Source organism: Mytilus galloprovincialis, chromosome 7 (assembly GCF_965363235.1).
Source record: "Mytilus galloprovincialis chromosome 7, xbMytGall1.hap1.1, whole genome shotgun sequence".
NCBI lineage: Eukaryota > Metazoa > Mollusca > Bivalvia > Mytilida > Mytilidae > Mytilus > Mytilus galloprovincialis.
In genome coordinates, this window is record NC_134844.1 from 69,107,898 (window position 1) to 69,126,471 (window position 18,574).

Consider the following 18,574-nt stretch of genomic DNA (forward strand, 5'->3'; position numbering starts at 1 on the left):
TGTAAGGTGTATATGTCTGTCTGAAAGGTATCACCTGACCTTGACCTCATTTTCATGTTAATAAGCACAACTTACAAGACTGTCATTACGTTTAGAGGACTCAGTTTTGTGCAGTTTTCTTTTCTTTTAAGGTTTTTTTTTAGACAAAAACAAACTGTTTTCATATCCAAACTACAAGGAAGAAACTGAGCGCGAGATCATATAAAAGTGTCAGGTTGTGAGGATATATTTCGATCAGTTTGATCACATATATGGATTTCTGTTGTTTCTTATCTAATTAAAATATGGTCACTTGGTCTTCTCCCGACCGGCAGTAAAACGAAGTGGGCGTCCGTTTGGCTGTGCGGGATGTATCAAGTTCACAATCCCGTTCGGTTAGAATGGAAGTTAAAACCGATGTCTCGTGTAAAGAGAGTGCGACGTTCCTACCACGTCAAGAACCCTTGCAACAACTCTTTGAGGGGTCCGTAGGTGGCCTGTTGCAATGGAAAATTTCTGTCCCAATCTAATATGCCATGATTTTCGAGAGGCAGTTCAAATTTTCCAGACCAACATCCAGAAAAGCTTCTATTATGACAAGACCTACCTATTGTTTTTATTGTTAACTTGTTCTCGTCCTAAACATGCATGAAATGTTTGCCACTGGACGTTAAGCAACCAACAATCAATCAATCAATCATAATTTAAAGACGCAACAATTTTGCCTTCTCATAACATCACTGATGATTCGTTCAAGGAAAGCATAACATCAAGAGAAGTTGGTTGTAGCATCACCTTGTCACACACCAAATCTCTGAGAAACTTCAATAGTACTTTTTACCCGACCACTTGCATGCATATTAATTGCTCTGAGGGTAAACATTGACATACAATTTATTTTCACACAATATCAACTATAGTCATTATTCGGAAAAACCTCTTATCCGAAGGATTTGGTTAACTTTTATAAAAAGTCAAAATGTTATTAACAAAAATATAACTTATTTACAGAAAATACACGAAAGAACTACTATATATATTCAAATTAAACAAAAGAATGAATCAACCTCCCCTAAAAAATCTGTATAATCACATAGAAACTATCAAATTCATTGCTGATTGACGGATAGGAAACTTCCGTAATTAAAAAAGGTACAAATGATGTTTTTATTTTTGAGTTTTTGACAAAATTATTTGGAATTTGCCCAACAAAATGTGCATGCAGTATCGCCATTATATGTTTTGTCCGCTCAAATGTCAACTACTGAATCATCTGTTTTCTCGTTTTCAAAGAAAAATGCGTTAAATTTCTATCTAAAAAAAACAGCCAACTTTAAGTTTGAAAGTTTTACTTGGAGATGGTAGTATATTTATTTCTTCATCATTTCGATGATCCTTGATTATATGTGCATAGAAAATAGTTACGAAAATATCGGGAAATTTAAGCAAAATAATGTATTTTTGGATTTTAAGGTAACTACTCAAAACCGTAAATTGAGGGGTACCCCAATTTAAGCCATAAAACACAAAAATGTGACCATACAAACTTTTATCGACCAGACGAAAATTAAAATATAGATAGTATTATATTATTTAGAACAATTTGCAGCCGTGTGTTATTCCGGACCATTAAACTCGTTAACTAAGCGTTCTTTTCGATGTCAGTTGCAGTACTAAAGTACTAGTGAAATGCTGAGTTGAGTATGAACATCCGATTAAAATCTATGGATTCATTTATTTTCGTATGTATCAATTTTCGTAGATGGAGGAACAACTTGCATTTTCCTGGATATTTGATTTCGTGGTTTTACCAATCTATGCATACAAAGCCTATAGAAAATTTGCAATTCGTTGAACATTTTAATTAAGGGTTCACCTGTACCCTTTAAGGGCACGACAATTGTATCCAACGAACAATAATTAGTCTACAGTATGGACAAACATATATCAGTTATTGTATGATTTTTGTTTTCACATTTTTTTTACTTTGATTGATGATTTAGAAACTTGCGATTGTATGTGCTAATGTAAATCGTGAAGAACACTGCAGAGGAAAAATACATAAAATAAAAACAAAATCATAATTTGTTGCACATAGAGGGTTGTTTATCATGGACAGTTGGTAATTATCAACTGATTTATTTAATAATATTTACAAAACTTCTTTAATTGACTAGTTATTATACTTCTATTATGAATCGTTTTAATTAAAAATTATGAAATGTAATCTTAAGAACTAACCATACCATAGTGTATCCGACACATTCTAGCTCATTGTAATTGAATCACTGTAATGCATGTACTTGCAAACAGGAGGACCCCGACGAAAACTACGTGATGAATCATGTCTATTTTTGTCAATTTTTGGAAAATACATATTGACATTTGTTGAATTAGTGTTACTTCGTAAAGCAATTGACTAAATGTGTCAAGCCTGTATTTTAAATGGAAATACAATGAACTTCAAATCAAGTTGGCATATACCCATATAGACGACATTTAAATTAAAACGTATGTCTGTTCGGATATATTTTCAATAAACTGACGACCTTTAACACATATGATATGTAGTATACAAAACATACTACGTTACTGCTTAAAATATTAACAAAACAATGTAATATGTACTTTAATAAGTTTGAATTTACGACTTGATGCATTTTATTCAAAGTTTGACTTCCCGATTTAATTTTTTCTTGGCGTTCGTTATTTTTCTATTTTTCTAATATATACCATGATAATGGTAAAGTGATATAAAAGTGACATTTAACAGCTTTTTATCTCTCAAAAAAAATTCTAAACATTATAGCATCACTGCAAGATTTCTGACATTGTTTAAGTTATCAATGCAACCGTATGACATTACAGTAACTAAGTTCCTTATAAATGCAAATATACCTATGTACTACATATAATATTTGGAAACGATTACATAGTAATGGCTATAATTATGCTGGTTACTATTCTCAATGAGGCGTCTTGTTATGGATACTAATGGACAATGGGGTATAACAAATCATTAATATCGTATTCTAATATCAATTTAGTTGTGTTTTTCTTTCGTCCGTTTACGCACTCTTTGTCGAGTTTCAACAACATTAAGTTACTGCGCCACATTTTTGATTTGCCTCTCAAAAGTTCTATTCATACAATTGATAGTGCATAGAAATAAGAAGAGATGGTATGAGCGCTATTGAAACAACTCTCCTTTCAAGTCACAATTTTCATGGTTTCGTTTTTGACAAATTGTGTCCTTTATCAGAAAGTAAAATAACAAAACTACAAAACTCCCCAAAAAATTCAAATCGGACAGTAAATAATTAAATCGCAAATCAAAAGCTCAAACACATGGAACGGATGGTTGACTGTCATATTCCTTTCTTAGTACTTAGACAATATACGTAAAGTGTCTTGAAATATGACATGTATTTGTATAAGCCTTAGAAAGAAACGGGAGAATATAGTTATCGAAGGTACCAGGATTATAATTTAGTACGCCAGACGCGCGGTTTTACCGAGCAATTCTGCCTGTTTCGTGCCGAATACAACTAAATTTCATATTTCAAGACACTATACGCATATAATCTTTATATTGTAGTTGCTTTAAAGTGTACGGGTTGGATATTTTCGATGCTGTAATCTCTCTATTGATTGTCTATCATAAAATGATAGTATGGATCCAAAACTATGAACTGATAAATTTGATGTAGGACTTGTCAATAGAAAATAGACATGGAAAATTCTTTCTATTTTGTTGTAAGTTAAGTTACCATAACTTCACAGATTTCTTGTTGTAAACAAAGATATACGCCGGGGTATTCAATGAAATTTACAATACGGCCGGCACAAGTTAAAAAAGACAAACAAGCAATTTCTTATCAAAATGTTTGGTTGATATGTTTCACCCAACAAAATTAAGGGAAGTGAGGGGTTCCAACTAAACTAAAGGCCAAGAATGAGTCTGAAATGACAACGAATTTATGAATGACGGTCGACAAAAAGGCCACACCCATCAGGCAGGTTGCCGTCTGGTCTTAAAAAAAGTATTTAATATATCAGTTCGGCGAAACAGACATTCTGTTCAGACATGCAAACCCCAGCCATAAAAAATGTCCGTTTTTATTCATCATGTTCATTTAATGCTAAATAATTCTGTTGGAATTTTTTGTTTCTAATAGCAAAAACAGTGGACATGATTATTGTTGTCAATCCAGATACAGCCAGAATTTTTGTTTAATGCAAAAATCAGAGTTATTTTTTTTTCTCACAAATATCTCAGACTGTCTCCTCAAATCAAATGGTTCGTACCTTAGACTTTGAATATATCTAGAACTTATACTGACTGGGGATCATTATTCAGCTATGTTATTTTAAAATTGGCTGGGTCATTTGGTGTTAAATATGTTTTCGTAGGGAAATAATATAACCGTGGAACTTTTATTCATGTGAGTGTAATAGTCTATAGATTAGTTGGTGGAATAGTGAAATAGAAGTTAATACGTTATTGCTCAATCCTGTGTCGCTTTGAAGGTGTCATGATTGCCATCCTCAGCCTAAGCAATGTGTTACTATAATTTGAATTTCAAAATGACTAAGCGACGTTTTTTTCGACGCACTGTTCAACTCCACCACTGAGAATTACATGACTTTGACAATCAGTAAATTCCAGCGAAAAATATCTTCATAAGTAAAGAATTGTCGCATAAAAATTAAAAACTACAGTACACGGGAAATGGCAAAGTTCACGAAGTCTAGTCTGACTAATCATTTTACCAAAAAAAAAAGCCCGAGCAAAGGGGGGGGGGGGGGCGTACGCCCTCTACGCCCCCTCTGGATCCGCCACTGCTGGGCTAATATATTAGTTGAGGTCATTGACGTATAAAGTTAACGTATATGCATATAGCTTTATCTGAACAGTAAAATAGCTGATTGCAGTATAAAGGCATTTTCTTGTGTAGAAGATGGTGGATACTTAATGTATGGCGTCCTAAATCCTTAAGTATGGCAAGCTTAAGGCATCTCGTACGGTTGTTCATATTTGGCAGACCGTTTCTGTTATGGAATTTGCAAATTCTTAAGTTGATATAATGACCTTTACTTGCTCAAATCATTAAACTTCACATGCCTTTAAAATATAAGTCATTTGCTACTCAGGAGAAAAAGAAACACGTATTCTGTGTATTACTTAAACACACATGACCTATTGCATTTGTATGGCATTTGTTCAACCAAAAGTATGTTTGTTTCAGAGAAATCTGGTCAATTAGTTTAATTAGACTTTATGGACGTTTTTTTAATATCAAATAAAGTAAACTATGAATTGCAAAAGTGAAGTATAGGCCAAAGTTATCAAATCCAATCTGTGAACATGGTGTGGTTTATTAGCCAATTAAAAAAAAATGATTCTAATTTCGAATACAAAGTTATTTCAAATTTACTTATTTTGTAAGTGGTATAAGTTGAATTGTTATTCGAAGTTGGTAAAATAACTATATGGAGACAAACTTTGATGCTGATGTTTCAAATAAAATCAAACAAATGAGCATCGTAATCACAGTTCGCAACTAACAACTGTTTCTTTGATTTACTATAACACAATGCAGATGGATTGTTAAGACCATCACTCGCCCCTAATACTATCTTATGTTGTTTTCCGTCAGGAGAGATACTAAGAACGTTCTGAGAGTTCATCCCCGCCACATACACATTACCATCTTTATCGACAGCAATACCACGGGGATTTTTCAGAACGCTTTTATTTTTGAATGTCCATTTAAGTTTACCTCGGAGGCTAAAACATTCAACGGCACTTGTTGTCGGATTTGAGTGGAATATTTTGTTATCAAATGTTGCCGTATAACAGTCGTTCTGCATTTTAGCTCGGACTATGGTAGTTGTAGTGCTATCTTTTGGATCTATCATTAGTATGCCTTTTTTCTTATTGGAACAGACTAATTTATTTTTTCTAAGTGATATGCCAAAATTAGACGATTCTAGTAAAATTGTTTTCTTAATTTGTTCCTTCTCGAAATCTAGAATAGTAACGCACTGTTTTCTTGATGTACCGGATGAAACAGCTAATGTGTTGTCTGCCCTTATATAGACTATATCGTAAACGTTAGATGGCATTTTTATCTCATTGACCTTTGATCCGTCAATATTGAACACCTTAACCGTCGTGTCACAAAAGTAAGTAAACGCCAATTTACCATTCGGTAGTATGCAACACCCACAGATATTTGTTCCTTGCATATCTATCTGTCTGCATTTCTGCAGCTTTATGTTATCAAGTAAGCTTGTTGTTACGTCTGGTACCGGTATCTGAGCTTGTTTTGTCTTATTTCTACTAAGCACAATATAGCATGGTTCAGTTTCAAAATATATTTCCCCAAAGTTTTTGATATCGAAAGTGATATTCTGAATAGCAGTGTTGATTTTATAGTTTAAAGCACGATAATTTAAAGTCTCGCCTTGAATTAGTGAATGTAGAATATTGTCTTTGTTCATTACGTCTTTTTCTATTTGCTTAATTGAAAGAAAAAGCTGTAAGTCAGTTGCATATCGTTTGATGTTTGCAATGCTTTTCTGGTATTTAACTATTTCGTTTCCATGCATTTCTAATGATGACAAAATTTGACGAATTTTCATGTTTTCATTCTTTTCCAAAGCGTCATAGTTTTTTATAAGATCGTCGTGTAGCTTGTCCAGATGTTTTATAATCATTGTTCCTGTCTCTTTCATTTCTTTTTTGAATTCTTTTCTTTTTTCGTTCAAAGTCAACAGATTGGCTTGTTGTTGTTGACGGATTTTCTGTAAATTTTCTGTTACTTCAATCAATGTTTCCTCAATCTGGTAGTAGCCCTTAGAAGTTTTGACATTTTGAATAACATCATCAAAATTGTCGATATTATGGCATTCTGTATGGTTTTCAACTATACATTTACTGCAGCAGGGACATTCGTGCTTTCTGCAATAAAGTATAAATTTGTCTTTGTGTATTGTTTGAGAGAACCTAAGTACTTCAATAGGTATTTTATTGTATTCAGTAATTGATATTGTTTTATGGTTTCTGGTTCCTTTGGATAAACTGTGGTGTTCGTGACATTCTTCACATAGTCCTTCATCACATTCTGTACACCAGACTATTAATGGTTTGTCGATGGTTCGTCTTTCACATACACCACAATTTGCAGAGGATGATGCCATATATGACAGCACTACAAGATAATAGATATATGACAAATAATCAATGATTAAGAGTTTACCAGTGTCTCGTTAATTCATCTGATGATATAAAGTCAAGTGGTACGTATGTAACCAAATATTATTTCTTTTATAATCCGTACCAATCAAACCCTTTCCGGATTATTTATTAAACAAATTAATCCACATGTGGTTGCTCATGATGTCAGTAGACGATTGACCACGTGAATAGTGCATAACCTATATCGACACTCTGGCTGAACTAAATGTGTTAACTGTTGTTAGAGAAATTGAAAACGTTATAAACATTTTTTTGTACACGTTAATTGCTTGACCTTCATAAATTAATGTTCAATATGATAACAATTTTAAATAAATTACTTTCATTCAAATCATTTTATTGTTGAATTAAAGTTTGTCTATTATTACTATGTATTACCACTTGATATACAATATATTGATCCAGGTTTTTCGCATCAATATCAAAATTGTAAGACGTAGAATTTGGCACCATGGAACGCACTCGTTTTGGATTTCTTTCATATAAACATGAACATTTTAAGGATGTTTGTTATCCTGGTATCTGTGATGAGTTAATTTAACGACCTCGTATAATATACAATTCGAGTAAAATGAACGATCATTTGAATAAACCTATTCTTAAAGGTAACCAACCCAAGATTTATTTATCCCGAATTTTCATAATGAAATTTTAAGACAAACCTCTATGAGTATCAATTATTTACAAAAATATATTTAAGTTAATCATCGTTCAACAAAGGTCCAATTAGTATTGGTTTGTTTGAATAAGTATATTCAAATCATGGTTGCATTCTTTTTTATTTTTGTTTTAGCTTTCACGATCATCAGTTGTATCTTGTGCTGGAGACTAAACTGTTTACATACACAAGCATTAACACCCTGTCATGAACATGTGTGTTAAATTATTATTGTTTAAGAACCAGAATAAGGAAAACGAAAATCCAGATACATGTTTGATTCTAGGTGAAGGAAAAAAATCATTTGATTATATTATTTGAACTTATTTGAATAGCTTTATGGTATTTTGAAACTTAGGTGCGATACATATAATTACTATGAACTTAAATTTGAAACACTGGTACAGAAATTACACATATGTATATCACATTACTCGAGTTCAAAAGAAAAATAAAGGGTATGTCTAACAGTAAACAAACTTACAATGTTTCGTACTTTATTTTGGGAAAATTTTATAGGAGCTTGTATTTATATATATTTATAAAAAGAAGATGAGGTATGATTTTCATTGAAAAAACTCTTCTCTTGAAACAAAATGACAACAAAATTAAAAAAAAAGGTCAAAGTATGGCCTTCAACAATGAACAAAGTTCACACCGCATTGTCAGTTTTACATGGCTCCGAAATGACAAATATGTAACAATTAAAACGAGACAGCTAATGACCTATTTTATGAGAGAGAAAATTGAAGAAAAAGCTAGTATGTAACAGCAACAAACAACAACCACTGAATTACAGGCTTCTGAATTGTCGCCTAGTGTTTATTAAAAAAGTCTTAGCAGTTATTCTCGAAATAACCTACGCAAGCTACATATTTATAAAGATATTTGAGCTTTATCTAACAGGGAGTAAAAAAGAACAGCCACACATACAGCATACCCACGCTTCAGTTTTTTAATGACCGTATTTGCTCAGGATAAAATTCGAATATAACGGACCAGGCAATGTGTTAATTTCCAATAATCTATGGCTTCTATGAATTATTTCTTATATTAAAAACATCTTCCAAAAACCTGTGAGCTACGCAGTTGTGCAAAATGTTTAATGCAATCAATTGAAGATTGTATACATACATTGTATGTGTACTATTTCTAAAACCCTTAGATAATCAATTCATCTGACCTGGGTCAACATTTTATTATGTGTACCTCGTAGTTTTAGATTGATACGGCTCTTAATTGATTCAATGGCATACCGAAGTTTGATAACAGTTTTAATTTAAATATCGAGTCTCGTTACCTTAAGACTAAAGTATTATAACCATATGTTAACATATAATTGCAAGTGTAATCATGCATAAATTATGTGAACAATGAATTTGTCGATCATAGATTTGTTGTATTATCAGTCTAACAATAAACATCTTACCGAAACTTATGGCAATATGGGCCTGAACCTTTAAAAGTCCGCTTTTCGTACACAATAAGTATATTTAGGTTTGTCCACCTTTCCGTTCTGATTATTATTATTAGTATTATCTCCTTCCAGAATGAATACACAATTAGAAGTTGCTCTCATGGAGATATTGTCAATATATATACATTTAAATGTGATGACAAACGGTATGAATCTCTTCGGCTATTTAAAACACTGTAGCAGTTTAAATACGCGGTATTCATTTAAATTGATAATGAAACCCATGTACCCGTATCATGGCATTTAACAAACAAATAATTAAGATCATATTCGGTATTTTAGATTAACAACTAATCAATTTGTCAATCTGAACAGTCGAAATGGTACCCTTACTATACACAGTTATAATAATTTAAATAATTGTTCAGATATATTAGCACTATGTGTCATGTAAACACTTAAAAATGGTACTAGGATTAGCATCTTTAAATCCAAAACGTCTAGGAGTTTCCCTACGCTAATCCAGTACAGTTATCGACTGAACATGCAGAAGGCTTCAAGGAAACTTACACAAATGTATTTAATTCGTGATCTCAGTTGGTGTTTCTGATATCTCAAATAACTTATCCGTTATCTAGGTTTTCCCCAAATCTTAATATTTAATTTCTATTCGGCGATCTTTGTGTTCCAATCCGTTATTTCTGTTAGCAATATTTCGGTATTTTTCGATTTGACTGCCGACAAAGGCCAGAGCCTCCTTATTTTAGTAAACGCAAAAAATGCGGCGGGGTCAATCATGTTTTGTGAGTTCTCAACACTACCCTTATACGTTTAGCCATGAATAAACAAACAGATTCAATGTTTTCTGTGTTTTTCTTTAAACCCGAGATACAGAACTGGTAATAAAAAGCCGCCTGCTTAGGAACTTATTAAATTCATACTTAAGGTTACGTCCTTTTTAGAAACAAACATTTCATCAGATTTGGGAAACACCACTCACTTGAATGAATAAATTTCGATTAAATTTACAACGATGTATATATTGATATGCCTGAGTCTATAGTAGAACATGTATTGCAATATAATCAAACCTGTAATTATATAAACATCACCATTTAGGACGCTCATTACGCCATGTGCACCAAAATAAATGTCATGTCAAATACATCGTGTATTTAGAAGAAATCGTATCTAGAATGTTATCATTAGAATATGACACTGTCCCGTCTTCACTCCAAAGATAGGTGGTTACAGAGCTCTCTTATGTCGCTTATATGAACGGCAGTTTAATGTCCAAATCAGCTTAATACTTGTCAAAACAATAATACCTATGCTTCAAAAGATCAGTCAAAACAAACTCGAATTAGTACCCGATATGTGAATGATTTCCTAGTATCTTATGTATTGTAGCCCGAAAAATCAAAATCGTAATTACGAGAAAGCTTTCCATTACTCATTTACATATACAAATAGAGTGTAAAGCTATTTCATAAAAGCTATCGCTGGTTCTTACATGTACATTGTTCATGTATATGACATGTGAATGGATGCACAGACAATACGGTATGTTATCAAACATTTTCTTGAAAGACGATCTTTTCATACAATAAAATGACCTTAACCTTCATTTTATAGCCTTTTTGCGTCAGACATAAAACTTCAAGATAACATAAAACGCTTATTTAAAATTGTACATGAATCAACACATTTTAATTTTAATTATTGTTGTTGTCAAAATCTTTAAACTTGTATCGATACACGGTAGGTTAAAACTTAGAATGAATGTTCACCGTTTTAAGTGACTGCTCGTTGATTCTTTATGAATTGTCTTCCTTTGTACTAAATTGTGACTGGCCTTTGGCAACAACAAAAGCACATGGATATGTGTTTTATCTTTAATATTTACTACACAAACACATTTTTGTTAAAGTCAATGAAAAAAGAAGATATGAGTTGACGATTGCAGTAGTATGGTTGCTCACGAGGAGGCTATCATAACCAGAGTTCAAAGTGGTCCATCTGATATCATTTATTTGTAAATTTTACGAACGACATAAATGTTGGTAAACTGTTATGGAATGTACATTTTACAGATGATAGGGGATATGTTCCTCATGTCGTTCTCCTTTTAGTAGAATGTGACCATCGTGTTATCAATTTATTTTCAACTTACGAGGTAGAATATTATTTTTGTATCTTTCTGATTGTAGTATGATTGAAGGGCGAATGAATATACCAATGTTATATAGAATGGTTTTAATATTATGATAATAAAAATAATAATTCTGCCCACTTACAATAAACCGCAGGATATTTCATATTCACTTGTACGAGATAAGGAATACCTTGTGTATTTTACCATTTATAAGACAATGTATTAATTTAAAGAGCATCAAGAAGGTGATTTGTGAAGTGCAACATATTCAAAGTACAAATTATATTTAAAATAAGCAATGTTTTCCTTGTACATTTAAATTTGTACAACAAGATACAAATGAATGAAAAACATGAAACGATAGAACAAGAATACATAATACAATTGCTACCCTATGGAGAAGTCAACTAAGCATACAGGAAATATTTAATGAAATCAATCGTTCCTTCAAAACAAAAACCAGGCGCTTTTGCAAAAAAAGAAAACATGAGTTTCATTGAATAAGAGAGGCAAAAGATACGATCGGGAGAGTCAACTCATAGATCAATAATAAACTAACAACGCCATGGCTAAACAACGACAAACCTATATAATAAACCGTAATCATAACTGCTTTTTAGTGTTGTAAGTGAACATACATTATGCAACTTGTTTTGAGACCTTTATTAGTTCTCATTCATCCGATGTAATAATTAACAATGACAAAAAATATCTTTATACAATGTACATTTTCACTTCTGTTTGACCAAACACCTGGTATATTAGTCTAGTATACTTCCAACATATATAGACAAGCTACAACGTGGTTTATAAATAGTCTGTACATTTAACGACCAACTATATTATCAACATTTACTGACCGCTTACATGGTCCATTACCGACATCTATTGACCAAATTCAAAGCCTATAAGTAATATGTACAACCGAATTACATAGTCTATAACCATATAGTAGTGATCCAAATATTGTCAGTAATATATATTGACAAGATTAATGGTTTGTTACCAGCAAATGTTGAACAAATAATGATCTAGTGCCAAAATATATGGTCTTAAAGTAACATGAATCACCTAAATACATGGTATGTAACTAACATATGTTCATGCAAGTAGATGTTCTATAATAATCATGTATCATGTTTCTTGACCTACTTGGTATATTGTCAACTTCTATTCACAAAAGTACATGATATGTTACTAAAATTCATTGCCTCATTAGACTGTCTATAAGTAACATCAAATGACCATGTACACGGTGTATGAGTACCATTTATTGAAAAAAAGGGTCTGGTAACAAATATATATTGACAAATTCCAGGGTCTGTAAGTAAGATCTTAAAAGCAAATATATGGTTTATACTGACCAGCTACAGAATTGTGCTATTACATTTTTTTACCGTTTTTTTTTTAAATAAAACACACTGTATTGTGTGTCTGAATCTTCAGTTCCCCAGACCGTTTAAAAAACATGAATACACCAGGACAAAAAGTCAAACTTGTGTTAAAAAGACACACAACCTCCATTGATAAATACAAACAAATAAATAATAATAGTTTAACATTTTAAATAATTGCTATCATGTCTGTTGTCTTTTAGAGCGACTGTTCATGCAGATCACATTAGGATACTTCAAAAGATGAGAGTCTACATGTCAATAATACTAATTGCAAAACAAAGGATAAAAATGTCTCGTAAGACAGAATCATTGAAATTTGCACAGCAACAGCTAATAAACACAGGAACAGTGTAATGTATAGATGTTCCTCAAATCAAAATTAGAGTGACGTCTTCAGAATTCATAATATGAGAATGAATCGAACAGATGATTTTGTCTTTAATCAATCAGTTTTCTAGTAAAGCCAACTTCAAATGTTGAATTTCGAAAGGAATGTTCATCTCGTCAGTGAAATCAAAGTATGATAAACGTGTATCATCTATCTCCGACGGCACATCACACGTTTCCAGTAAAATGATAAATAGCGAGTCCGATCTTTTCTGTAGTATTTCTGTAACTATCGGCTTTAACAAACACCATTCCCTCGTCAGTAAGTCTTTAGATAGAACAAGTATGCTTGTTCGACTTTTATTGATACCGTCTATTGTAGTCTTCAACAACGATGAACTGGATTCATAATCGATACCAGGAAAACCTAAAATAAGTTTTAAAAAGAATGAGAATTGAATTGGGAATATGTCAAAAAGACAACAACTCACACAAAAATAAACATAACAGCTATAAGATTAAATTGTCGTTTTGTAATAATTGTTTTAACCAATTAATGTATGCGTAATATGACAAAACAAATACGTTTGTTTATATTTTACAGTCACAGGTCAGTTTCATCAGATAACGTGAGTAATTGCTTTATTCACTTACGGTGAATATCTTCTTTATATTCTGGCAAAGAACAAATTTCAAAATGCTGTGTGCACAGTTGTTGAACGTAGATCATGAAGATTGATGCCTGACAATTAGGACAGCCACCGAAGGTAAGATAGATGTATGTTACAAAACGGTAAAAATCTTGTATTGAAACAGGCAACATTGTCGTTCTTCAAACAGTTGCATTTTTTCTATTTACCGAACAAAGAGTTTGTATGGTTACCTACTTGAAGAATTTGATATTAATTTTAATAAAAACTGAGCATGAACACATTTGAATCCTACTATATTTTGAATACTAGTACCAAAGACTTCCAACTGAAATATGTCTTTTAAGATTACAGATATTCTTAAAGTTAATATTGCTACCTGCAAAATTACTGTCACCATCGACCATTTGTATTGTAAGCTGATACTGTAGGAAACATTGAATCCAACCAGAATTAACTTCACTCATGATAAAACAGTAATCAAATCTATAGTTATGTTGGACATCCGCAGGTTCAATTTCAATTGGAACTCGTTGAAGCAGGCTTGCTTCGTTTACGACACATTCAAAGTGACGTCTTGTAGATTTGCTGTATCCAGCAGCACTGAACTGATCAGCGGTTATGATATTGTTCCTGAATAAGATAGTTTTCAAACACTTTGCGATTTCAACCTGCTGAGTTGTGAGTGGGAAGGTTTGTAAAAACATCCAAAATTTTGAAAGACTTCTTAGATAGTCATCCCCATGAATTTTAGGTACTAATCTACGAAGGAATTCTACGTCCTTCCATTTTCCAGCTATATATGTTAACGCATGAATGAGCTCGATATACACATGTGATCCTTCACCCAATCGCAATATTGAAAATAATAATTGTTGGATATTTCCATTTCCTAACTTAAAATCTGACATGAGAGCCATTTTATGCCATTCTGTAGCGGTTCTAAAATCACCCATATCAAAATAGATTATTCCAAATGAGTAGGCTGTCTGACCCTTTGCACGAAAACATTGATTTAGATAATCTAAGGCTGCATTCAAGTAACCGTTGTTAATAACGGCTTCTGGACCATAACTGTAGTAGTTTGGAAATTTAGCAAGTCTGTGACAAATTCCAGCGACTGTATAAACGTCCCTTACGCTCATCATATTCTTAATTAGAGCTTTTCCGTCCTCTAGTGCCTTTTTTAAGACATCTTTCTTTCTATCAAGAGTAAGACTTTGCAAAGAGGACATTTCAAAATATACTTTCATTCTCGTCGAAAAGGTGACTTGGTGCATGCAAGGGCTTATTGATATAGAGAACGATAACACTTTCTCAGCTCTGTCTAGAAATTCATAGATTTTCTCATCATTTCTAGTAGAGCCATACTTGACTAATATCCATAGACTCATACCCTCTCGACGAAGAACAACCTCATCGTCTGGTAATTCATCGTTAGCATGTCCAAATGATAACAATGGAATCTTAAGTATGTCTTTGAATTGTTCATCGTTGCTCAATAAGCTGTATTTTGGATTGAAATCCGACGTTGAAATTAGAATATAGCCAATATAATTATGCATATGAGCGAGCTCTATATATGGTAAAGCATCCGTTGTTTTTTGGTAAGTTCACAATTACTTGCCAGAATAGTTGAACAGCTTTTTGACACGTTGGTATTTTGTTGAAGTCGGCAGCCTTAATGCCAGGCATTCTGCTGCATGCCATTGCATAGTTAAATTGCCAAATGTGAACGTGTTCTTTGGGATACGAAGTAGTTGCAAGATATTGTAAGCCTGTTTTTAGTATTTCCACACTGGACTTCTTTTTGTCAACGAAGCTGTCTGTTGTTTTACAACTTAGAGCTTGAAACAATAGTCGGCGTGCACCCATGGCGTTATGGGAGGCCTGGCAAAGAGAATCTTTGGCTCGTCCCACGGCAGTACTCTTTTCAACTTTGATAAGTTCTAAACATTCTAATAACTTTTGTTGTGCTTCAAGTCCGTCTTCTGTATATTCTTCAAACAACTCAGCATACCCTTGTTCAAGGACACAAACTGCCTTTTCTTTGATGTCATTTAGATCACTGCCTTTCAATATTTCATCTATTTTCTCTTCGATTGGTATAGCCTTGTCTACTAAATTGCTATTTCTGTACAAAACTGCAAGGTCAGCTAATGTATTTAAGTGATTTGGGTTTCGTCTTATTATCAGTTCAAGCTTTTCAATATTGTAAGGTAAATATCTTCGTTTAAGTAATGGATTATCCAATACAATTATCATCAAATCAATAACATCATGCACCATTGGATGATCTTTCTCTTTCGCATTGTGTAATACTATCTTCCGATGTTCGATACGCGTCCGATTTGATGTACACATAAGTTTTAGTTTCATTTGGAATAACCCGGGACATATTGCTGTATCTATATCCATGTTGTCGTCCTTTTCATTTATGAAAAACAAAATGTGTTCAAAAATTTTGATTCTGTAATGAAAGAAGTGAAATGAAAATATCATATTGCAAAAACGAAAACAATGTACATGTATGAACGTATGCGTCCCAACAGATTTGCATTTATATATGTAGGACTCAAATCTATGGTGGGTTCCAAATCTATGGCAGATTCCTAATCTGTGGTAAATATGGCATCATGCCATTCCAAATCTATGGCAGATGTTTTTAAACCCTAATCTATGGCAATTTTTGTAATTTCCTAATCTATGGTGGATTTTTGTTGTTTCCAAATCTATGGTAGATTTTGTGCAAACGTAGAACAAGGCGGTACATATACAATTATTGACTTGTCTTAAATAACTTCAAATGTACGACAACCTATAAACATTTGTGAAATATACATTCCGTTATGGTCAACCAAATTGTAATGTCAACCATAAAATGGTGTAGAAGTGATATACATAAAACAGAAATCAGGATTAATATGATCCTCCCCGATAAAATAAGCATTTCTTAATCTGTGCATGGTACCGGTTTAATCCACAACTAGAAAACAAAAGGAAGTCCATTGACTAACAAGACAGCAGTTAAAAACTTTTAAACAGTTTGACTTTTCACATAATATTTATTTGAGCGTTAATTAATCTGTTTTAACTTGTGACGATTTAAGTCAAGGTGGTATTCTGTAATTTCATTTTTTAACTTTAAATACTTTGCCATGCAGCCGTAGATGCTAAAATGTTAATATTCAATGTAGCTCCATTCCCAAAATATCCACTACTTAAAACAGCTGCTCCTTTCTTCATTGCGGGATTCGGACGGTACATTACATAATTATTGCCCCTTCTATGGATAAAAGATAACATCTTTCTTTAAACCATCGTCAAATTGTTCTAGAGGGAAAACAGAAATTATTTTCCTGAGTATTTTTAACACAGGACTTCAGGGAGGTTTGGAGAGCCAACAACTTTGCTGAAGTCGGCGACAACTTATATGGCGTAATTTTTATTGTGACGTTAAATTCCACTTTTCCCCGGAAAATTACGTAATTCTTAAATCTGCCATAGATTTGGAGAAAACAAAAATCTGCCATAGATTTGATTTGTTTGGCGTTTGTTACGTCATATTTACCATAGATTAGGAATCTGCCATATATTTGGAACCCGCCATAGATTTGAGTCCTACATACAGATGGGTGCGGTCCTAACCTTGACAAAAGTTAACTTAGAGTTAACTTGTTGACTGCTTTTTAAGTTAACTTGAGAATTTTTAAGCAGACCAGCAAGTTAACTTCGTCTTCGGTGGACCAGACCTACGGTCCGCTTTTTTATGACTGCTGCAGACCTATCGACGGGTCTGTTCCAGACCAGACCTGTGGACAAGTCTGCTTTTGACCAGTCCTGAGGACAGGTCTGCCCCAGACCAGACCTGTGGACAGGTCTGCTCCTGACCAGACCTGTGGACAGGTCTGCTTCTGACCAGACCTGTGGACAGGTCTGCTTCTGACCAGACCTGTGGACAAGTCTGCTATTGACCAGACCTGGGGACATGTCTGCTTATGAAATGTTATCTTTTTTGCAACTTTTCATATCAGACTTGAGCTTTATTAAAATATGTATAAACAACATTCGCATTGTTCTTCCCAAGAAGGCCTCTGATAACAAATTTCTTTACTCGCTATACTCTACTAGACATTATTAATAACAACACAATTCTTTCTTTTTTCATTTTTATATATTCTTATAAACAAAGGGTTATCCAACGCATCGGAACAACATTCGTATATCATGGGATATCAACATCTTTGTCGACGTTACTTCGTTCCCCGTTTTTTACCTGTCCCTTCATAATTTTTACTTTACGCATTTATACATGCATGGATATTTCATTGTTATTCTAGTTATTTGGATTGGATTTACTATTCTTTTTCCGCAGAATATTCTCACGAAAATTGTACAGTTGTACAGTGTCCGGATATGTACGATGTGGTAAAACTACCAACAATCTCGTCAAATTCGTCAGATTTGTCGAGAGATTTGTGCACATGAATGAAATAGTTGTCACTTGACGTTTTAACAACAAACAAAATGAATCAACCGACATAATAGATTAACAGTATACTATTACCAGAAGAGAACCTCAAATACATTTTTTATTAAAAATCACAAATGAATTCAGACATGTCAGTGTTGGTACATGTACTTGGATGATGCGGCCTAACAGTTTCGTTTTACACACCCTAGTGACTGTTCAATATTATGAATACAGAGATGAAACGCTGACATTC

General features: G+C 33.1%; 2 protein-coding genes across 2 annotated transcripts; both read right to left on the reverse strand.

The window, feature by feature from the left end:
* Positions 1-5,499: 5,499 nt before the first annotated feature.
* Positions 5,500-7,185, reverse strand: LOC143084256 (uncharacterized). The gene has a single exon (XM_076260665.1). It carries the CDS (start codon positions 7,183-7,185, stop codon positions 5,500-5,502), a length of 1,686 nt encoding a protein of 561 aa, XP_076116780.1.
* Positions 7,186-13,180: 5,995 nt separating this feature from the next.
* Positions 13,181-14,834, reverse strand: LOC143083548 (uncharacterized). Its single transcript, XM_076259810.1, has 2 exons — positions 14,227-14,834; positions 13,181-13,624 (listed from the first exon to the last, which is right to left on the reverse strand). Exons 1-2 carry the CDS (start codon positions 14,801-14,803, stop codon positions 13,317-13,319), a joined length of 885 nt encoding a protein of 294 aa, XP_076115925.1. The 5' UTR covers positions 14,804-14,834; the 3' UTR covers positions 13,181-13,316.
* Positions 14,835-18,574: the final 3,740 nt, after the last annotated feature.

Excerpts from the sequence above, each read along its gene's own strand:
- LOC143084256 (XM_076260665.1), bottom strand. The coding sequence starts at position 7,185 with ATGGCATCATCCTCTGCAAATTGTGGTGTATGTGAAAGACGAACCATC.
- LOC143083548 (XM_076259810.1), bottom strand. The coding sequence starts at position 14,803 with ATGGGTGATTTTAGAACCGCTACAGAATGGCATAAAATGGCTCTCATG. Across the intron at positions 13,625-14,226 it reads TGGTGACAGTAATTTTGCAG|GTTTTCCTGGTATCGATTAT; the intron begins GTAGCAATATTA and ends AACTTATTTTAG.